The sequence below is a fragment of the Embiotoca jacksoni genome, unplaced genomic scaffold (assembly GCF_022577435.1).
Source record: "Embiotoca jacksoni isolate LCO1_2020_lvr unplaced genomic scaffold, fEmbJac1.0.p SCAF_42, whole genome shotgun sequence".
Taxonomy (NCBI): Eukaryota; Metazoa; Chordata; class Actinopteri; family Embiotocidae; genus Embiotoca; species Embiotoca jacksoni.
This window is the reverse complement of record NW_027185395.1, coordinates 1938275-1946761: the sequence shown is the minus strand read 5'-3', so window position 1 is coordinate 1946761 and position 8487 is coordinate 1938275. Positions and strand designations below refer to the sequence as shown.

Genomic DNA, 8487 nt, shown 5'->3' with positions numbered 1-8487 from the left:
GCGGACCTGCTGCTGCACTTCAAAGACTACGTCCGGGACCATGCGGACCGGGACCGGAACCGGGAGCTCTTCAAGACGTTCGTCAACTCCGTGGCCACCGTCAAGCAGACCGACGGCGTGATTTACGTGATTCTCAGGAAGAAGTTTCGGGGACATGTCCCCGGCGGCGGCGGCGCGGGGTCCTCCTCCGGTCCTCCCCGGTTACCCGCCGGGAGGAACGCCGAGCCCTCCCCGGGGAACGCCAACCGGAGCCCGGCAGTGAGCGCGAAGAAGCCTCGGCAGAAAGTGCAGCTGAAGGGGGAGATAACACCCGCCCCGCCGGGAGGAAGTGCAGGAAAAACAATCCTACCTGCGGCTGGGATCAAGCTGAACAACAACAACAACAACAATGTGGAGACAAATTTGAACCAGAGACTGAAACAACAACAGGTAAACGGCACACCTGAACTCACCTGTAAACCAGCTCCGGTAGTGAGTCACACACCCCGTCAGTCTGAACAACCTGTCCCGGATCAGTGCACCGAGGTCGGGCAGCAGAGGGGCGGTTCTGGTCCACTTCCTGGTACCACACCTGTCCTCCCTGCACTCGGACCCCAGAGAGGAACCAGCCAGCAGGTCCCACAAACCCTCAGACGGAGGGAGGCTCAGCTGGAGGGGGGCCTTCATCAGGAGCGTCCTCTTCATCAGGAGCGTCCTCTTCATCAAGAGCCTCCTCTTCATCAGGAGCCTCCTCTTCATCAGGAGCGTCCTCTTCATCAAGAGCTTCCTCTTCATCAGGAGCGTCCTCTTCATCAGGAGCGTCCTCTTCATCAGGAGCCTCCTCTTCATCAGGAGCGTCCTCTTCATCAAGTGCCTCCTCTTCATCAAGAGCGTCCTCTTCATCAAGTGCCTCCTCTTCTTCAAGTGCCTCGTCTTCTTCAAGTGCCTCCTCTTCATCAAGTGCCTCCTCTTCATCAGGAGCGTCCTCTTCATCAGAAGTCTTCTCTTCATCAAATGCCTCCTCTTCATCAGAAGCCTTCTCTTCATCAAGTGCCTCCTCTTCTTCAAGAGCGTCCTCTTCAAGTGCCTCCTCTTCATCAAGTGCCTCCTCTTCATCAAGTGTCTCCTCTTCTTCAAGAGCCTCCTCTTCATCAGCAGCGTCCTCTTCATCAGAAGCCTTCTCTTCATCAAGTGCCTCCTCTTCATCAGAAGCCTTCTCTTCATCAAGTGCCTCCTCTTCATCAGGAGCCTCCTCTTCATCAAGTGCCTCCTCTTCATCAGCTCCATCCTCATCCTCAGGTCACCCCACGCCGGATCAGACACCGGCCGAGCTACAAAACTGCTGTCTCTTATGATGATGATGATGATGATGACGACAATGAGGAGGAACAGGAGGAGGTACCCAGAAGGCGAGGCTCAGCAGGAGGAGTGTGGCCCCTGAACGCACCTTTGGGTGACGTGAGTCGGGCCATGTCCGCCTCCACCCCCTGCATAATGGACCCGCCTGCACCTTCTTCTTCTTCTTCCTCTTCCTCATCAGAAAAGAAGATTCCAAACATTTACATCCAGGATATGGAGGGGGAGACGCTGAGGCCTCGGGGCCCAGGACTGAGCCAGGATGGGGCGGGGCTGAGAGGACCGTGGGCGGGGCTTGAACCTGCGTCCGTCCAGAGGGAGGCGATGACCGCCAGACGCAGCCTGCCGTCGGAGGCGGAGCGCTTCGTCCCACCTCCACCTCCACATGCAGCCACAGAGGAGGCGCCGCTCCGCGGCATCCGTCCTGCAGGTGTCCCGCTGGAGGTCCGACACGGGTCCGACCACGAGCTCACGCCGCGGCTGTCCTCCAGCCACAGCAGCATCTTCTCCCCCTTCTCTGACGCAGGCTTCTCCGGCGCGTCGCCGTCGTCCGTGACCCCGAGAGCAGCCGGGTGGATCAGCAGCTGCGAGGATGTCCAGGCCCGAGCAGGTACGACTCCCAGAACCACGCCGGTGTCCCGGCCGACACTCGGGTCCACGCATCATCCCGCTGCACCAGATGCGTGTTAATCCGCCGCTGAAAATAGTCCCCAACAAACGCATCTCTTCCTGTTTGGAGTCCAGTTTGAACTTCCTGTCGTTGACAGTTTATAACAACTTTCTGGATATGAACTGTTCAATTAAACCTAAAAAATCCAATGTTGAGGTGAACAAGAGTCCAAATCTTATTTGATACGTAATGAAAAAGAGCTTAAAATGATTTTATCTAACACACTTCAGTATATAAAGTTAAACCCAAAATCATTCATATCCATGTCAAATGTTCACGCCTCGTGAATTTGACCAAAACTTTCCTTCTGGCTGGCGATGACATCACCAAGAGAAACAGGATGTTACGACATTGTGCTCGAGATATAAATGAAAACATAATTGTGTTTTTGTTTTTTACATTTCTATGAAAATATCATGTCCACAATGTAAAGTGGGTCCTCACTCAGCTTCTTGGTTTTAGACATGACTTGCAATGGACTAGAAAACTGCTGAATCAGCTGTTCTTAATTTATAGTTGGAGGAGAAACTTTATTCAGACCTTCAGACCCTGAATGAGATCAGTGTGTTTCAGAAAGGCTTGTCGGATCATCTCCCTCCACACGTCCACTGTGGAGTTGAGTTGTGGGATTTCCTCCATGTTTTATTTAACTTTTTGAAACCAAAAATAAGACACGCCCACTTTTTGAAGAATTGCCAAATAGTTCTTGGCAAATATGAAATTGTTTTTATGCTTGAAATGCCACTAAATCCTACAGACAACAAGTATCTTCCACATACAAACCAGTACACACATGTCCATAGATCACAGAGGAAAAACAGTCTTCTGTTTCCAGTTGAGTAAAATCAACTTTCCTGTCAGAAGGATGACAAATGACATCATATTTCATCCCATGTTGTTTTTACCAATATTAGAGTCTATAATTTCAGGTCTATCAACCTTTGCAGACTTTTTGATCAGTTCTGGACGACATCGCTCCAGTAATCTGATATTCTCTGATCTATATCTGAGACGATGAAAGCACTGTTACCTGGAATTGTTGGAGGCTTTTGTAGGATGTCTTTCACAAACTGAAGAACGATGAATCTGTTCTCGGGTCGTCCTGCCGAGCTGATTTCAAGTGCTCTATATTCATTATTCATGTGAACCGGGACAGTTTCTCTTCTTTGTTTGCTGCAGCTCCTTTGTTTGTGAGCATCACGTAGACGTTTCCGTTCTGTTGTTGACTGGGTCGGAGAATTAGGATGAAACGGATTATTTTGTCTGTCGTGACTGAGGACGACACACTGATTCTTTAATGGAGTTTCTCTGTTTCCTTCTGGACATGAATACTTCAGTTACTCCTCGTTGTTTAAGTCTGTTCAACCATGTTGATGCGTTTGAGGAGCGACTGATATTCTTCACTCATATTTCATTTCTTTGCATCATGTCAGGCTTCTGGACTCACTTTAAATTGTGGCCCCTAAAAAAAGCTGTCAACACTTTTGCCTTCAACTGTGTTCAGATGAGCCGTCGTAGGACCGGCTCTCTGTAAAGTGAACTGAACCTTTTCCTCCGTCCCTCAGGTAATCTCTACCAGGAGGAGGCGGAGTCAAGCGAGGGCTCCACATCCTCACCTCCACCGCAGCAGAGGCTGTCGGCCGCCCGGCGGCTCAGCAGCCGTCTGAGGAGCAGGATGTGCCGCAGCATGGGGGCCGACCTGGACCACCTCCTCCAGGAGGAGGTGAGGGGAGGGAGAGGAGGAGGGGGAGGGGAAGGAGGAGGAGGAGGAGGAGGGAGTGAGGCCGCCCGGCTGAACCGCCTCCACCGGATCTCCTCCTCACTCAGCCTTCGCTACAACCTGTCGTCCTCCTCGCTGTCGTCCTGCTCCACGCCACCTCGCTCCCAGAGCCTCGCTGACCTGGGCGAGGGAGGGGCAGGAAGGAGGAGGAGCCTCCCCGCCGCCAGCTCCGCCTCCACCGCTCACCCCGAAGGCCACGGGAGGCAGGTGAGATGCAAAGAGTCCTGAGTGGGGGGAAAAATAACAGCTATGATGAACACGCTGCTTCCATTTGAAACCTGAGATTGTTAAAATGATCGACACAGAATTAATCCTGAACATTTAAATATCAGATCTGTTTGCTTCATATTCCATAAAGTAAGATATTTGAAAAAGCATAGTGTTAGTACCTGTTTTTAGTGTTAGCTGATTTTAACTTTAATGTGAGCTTCTTTGGCAAACCTCCTCCTTTTTTTCCCAACATGACTCATGATACACTTCGTTAATGAACACGATGTGTGTCTCTGCCGTCAGTCGCTGGTTCCTCTGGAGCCCAAAGAGCACGACTGGCTGGTGAAGGGGGCGGCGGGCGCCTGGCCGGACATCTACTCCCTCTTCAGAGAGGACGCGTCGCTGCTCAACAGACCAGACTTCATCTCCGGCTTCACCGTGCTGCACTGGATCGCCAAACATGGCGACCACCGAGTCCTCAACACGCTCTGGTAGCTGAAATCACTCCGATATTTATGGTTTGATGGAGCACTCTGAAATTTGCCTTTAATTAGTGATAAACTGTTTAGGTGGATTACTGCCAGCTAGCTGATGTTTGTGGTCGTCAACTTTGATAATTTGTTGGTTGGACCAATCAGTGACCATCAGTGAGGTCATCAACCATCAGTGATGTCATCATCCATCAGTGATGTCATCGTTGGTTTGTGGACGTTACAAAACCTCCAGTTCAGATTCTGTCCGTCACCATCTTGCTAGTTCGGAGCGGTTTGGAGCAGGAAGTGACCATATTTGGACGAGCTGGGGGAGGAGCCAGCGGTGGATCTGACTGATCTGATCGGAAACCTGACGATACTACGTCCCGCCCACCGATAGCTGTAACCTGACTGCACCACAGGCCTGTCAATCAAACAGACACGCCCCCAAAAACAGGTCTTTTTGAAGCTTTATTTTATAATTAATGAGGGATTATTTTTGTATAAAAGAGTTCGTAGCTTCAGGTCTGTAAAATGGTTCTGATCCAGAAGTGTCTTCAGCTGCAATACCAGCGAGTGCCACTAGAGGTCGGCTCCAAAAAGCCTCCGGCTCCATAGACTCCCATTCAACTTCTCTCATCAAATCCAAAGTGAATATTAAAACTGCCAGCTGTGATAACGGGCCCTCACACTCTGTGCGCCGCCCCCCCCGACGTGCAGCGCGCGAGGGACCGCGTATCCCCGCTTAAAGTTGCTATTTTTGTCTCGTTTCCTGTCTGCAGCAGGGGGCGCTACGACTATGACGGAGTATTACTATTAGGTGTCTTCAGGGCGGGACTGCTGTCAAAGATGTAATGTTTGAGGAAGATCTGAATATGTACATAAAAGTTAGTCAGTTGTAGGTTCACTGCGAGACGCTCAAAATGGCCACCACGACACGGTTACACCGATCGACGAAAACAAACTCATGATGCCGAGACACTTTTCGGTGCATCTCGGTGTGATACATAAGTCCAACAAATTTAGTGCATTTAGGTGAAACTAGGTGCCGGAGCTGCAGGTTAGGGGGCGCTGGTGAGCCGTTTGGCCACGCCCACTCACAAAACACGTATCGCATGTATGGTCTCACCACGCAGGATGTATGTGACGTGTTTCGTGAGGTTTCAAACATCCTTTGACCTTAAACATCAACTTCCTGTGTCACGGTGAGACATCCAACTTTGCCGCATCGTCACGGCGACAAAGTCGAACGAATGTCTCAATATATCATCGACTACATGTTTAGGTTGTTGTGACCCGACTTTACGTTCATGTGATCAACCAGCTCGACGTAGAACGTGAACGTATGAAAAGTGTCATTTCCAGTTTCCACCAGGGGGCGCTATGACTGAGCCATTTGGCCACGCCCACTCGCGACTCCACTAAATATGAAATTTTTCACCGGGAGACAAATGTTTATCCACTTTCATGAGTGTTTGAATATGATAAAACCTCCAAAAAGGCAAATCACTTTTCATAATAATAATAATAATAATAAGGAACGTGAAAAAAAAATAAAAAAATTCCTTGAATAACAATACGTCTTCGCACCATCGGTGCTCCGGCCCCAAAAACGTGTCCATCAGTTATCTCGGTGTTGTTAGCTAAAGTCACTCCTTCTTATTAGTTTTCTGGAGGTCCATCTGAAAATAATCCCTCATTCATTAGAAAAGAAGATTCAACAAGACCTGTTTTTGGGGGCGTGTCTGTTTGATTGACAGGCCTGTTGTTTCATGTTAAAAGTTACGCTGCGGTACTTTAAAAATAGCACTACTCCCTGAATTTAATAAACACGTTACGTCATCAAAATGCCCCTGAAGAATATTTCATGCATGCGTTTGAGTCGGGCAGTGATTTTCTCTCTGGCTGTATTTTCAGGTACGGAGTTGAAAAGGCCGGTTTGTCCTTCGACATCAACGCCAGGTCGACCGGCGGCCACACGCCGCTCCACATCGCCGCCATGCACGGCAACAAAAACATCGTCCGTCTGCTGGTCAGCAAGTTCAGCGCTGACGTGAAGGTGAGAGACACGGCGGGGAAGAAGCCCTGGCAGTACCTGGACCGCACGGCGCCGCTGGACATCTTCCAGCTGCTGGGAGCGCCGGCTCAGGTCGCCGTGACGGGAGAGGGAGGAGTCGGGAGGGTGGACTCCAGCTGGAAGCAGCAGCAGCAGCAGCAGCAGCCACGCCGCCGCCGCCGCCATCACTTCTCCTCGGCGTCCTCGGGGGAGAGGCTGTTCACGACAAAGGTCAAAAGGTCATCCTCCATCGCTGCGTTCCTCAAACACAAATCGCTGCATCGGTTTTATGGACATCAGTCTGACTCCTCTGTTTAAAACTCACGGGTTAAGTTTTGGAGAGTTCTGCAACCTGATTGGTCGACTGCTCGTTGGTCAGCTGTTCTACTGTCACATCCTCCCAACAGACCAGTTGTCCTCCCAACAGACCAGTTGTCCTCCCAACAGACCAGTTGTCCTCCCAACAGACCTGTTGTCCTCCCAACAGACCGGTTGTCCTCCCAACAGACCGGTTGTCCTCCCAACAGACCTGTTGTCCTCCCAACAGACCTGTTGTCCCGACACGTCCCCGAGATGAAACGTTTACGCTTTCAAACCTTTTGGAGAAGCCTAAAAACATTAAAAGTAAAGGTAATGTGATGGAATCAAACACCCACCCGACACCCACCCGACACCCAGCAGGACACTGAGCGGAGACACAGAGTTGTAAAGACTCACCGTTTCTCACCGTTAACACCAACTTTTCTGGACTGCAGTGGACAACAACAAACAAACAAACAAACAAACAAACAAAGGCAAACAGCAGATTCTCGGCTGAACCTCGAGACCAGTTCAAACCACTGGACCAAAAGGTCCTCCGGTTTCTCCAGCCGACTTCTCGGTTTCCCTGCAGATGAATTCCAAAGAGAAGGCAGGATGTGAGACGTGTGATTTGCAGGCAGGGCGGCGTGTTTTCAGCAGGACTGTCTGATGTCATTGTTGTGAGAAGATAAAAGAGGTGGAAGTTTACGAGCCGCGGCCCGACGGGAGCTCCAACATCAGGCCGCAGCTGTCAATCATTCAACCTGCTGCCGCCGTGGTGACGAGCACTTCACATCCGCTTCCTGTTTCCAAATCATCCGGTCAGCAGATTGTTTCTCTTCCTTAAAGGGAGCTTTTAGTTTGATCCTATAAAAATGAATATGGGAAGGTAGTGGACAAAATATCCTGAGCTCCTTGTGCGAAGCTAACGGTCTCCTGGCTGCGGGATGACTTCATCATACGAATGTGAGAAAACTATTTTAATGTGGTGGAGCAGAAAATGACGAGCACTCCCAGAAATGATGGACGAGCTGTGGAATTAAGAGATTAATTGATTGCATTTTTGTTGTTGGGTGTTCCCATTATTTTGTCCACCCCTTTATGTGCAGACAGGCATGTTGTTTTTCTCCTGGAGGTTTTTGTCCGTCAGCTTTAAACTTTAAACTCTTCAGACTCTTCTGTGTTTTGTTACTTTTGTCGCAGTTGCTTGGAAGTGTGTTGCATTCATGTGCTGTTCGGACATCCAAGACTTCATTCGGTGGAGAAACTCCCACCATCCTCCCCCTTGTTTAACGTGTCATCTTCGATCCTCGAGCGTCACGTCTTCGTGAACACGAATCGGTCTGATCCGAGGGAGGATTTGAAAAATGATCAACATGAATGAATCCTACAGGATTTGTTGTTAAAGTGTAAAACGTAAAAACACAAGTTTTGTCCTTTAACACGATAAAACTGTTGTGTTTTGCTTTGTAAATAATTCTGAAGTAATCTTTAATATACCTTTATGTCCTTTAAGGGAGATGAACAGTATTTTCACAGCACTAGTCGATGTTTATACGCTGAGTTTACACAATTGGAGGGGTCTTCTTTGTTTAAATGCTGTGGTGGATTTTTATGTATATGATGATAATTAATTAATTAAAAGCTTCACATTTTTCTTTAA

The 8487-nt window shown here is 49.5% G+C and overlaps 1 protein-coding gene across 1 annotated transcript in view; it reads left to right on the top strand.

Annotated features, from left to right (window-relative positions):
- The window catches only part of LOC138210021 (ankyrin repeat domain-containing protein SOWAHB-like), an 8625-nt gene extending 138 nt beyond the window's left edge, over positions 1–8487 (top strand). Inside the window, exons 1-4 of the mRNA XM_069168918.1 lie at positions 1–1945; positions 3571–3992; positions 4299–4486; positions 6386–8487. The exon at positions 1–1945 is cut by the window's left edge and continues 138 nt beyond it. Of these exons, the coding sequence (XP_069025019.1) occupies positions 1–1945; positions 3571–3992; positions 4299–4486; positions 6386–6842 (3012 nt within the window). The 3' untranslated portion in view covers positions 6843–8487. The remainder of the gene's footprint in view (positions 1946–3570; positions 3993–4298; positions 4487–6385) is intronic.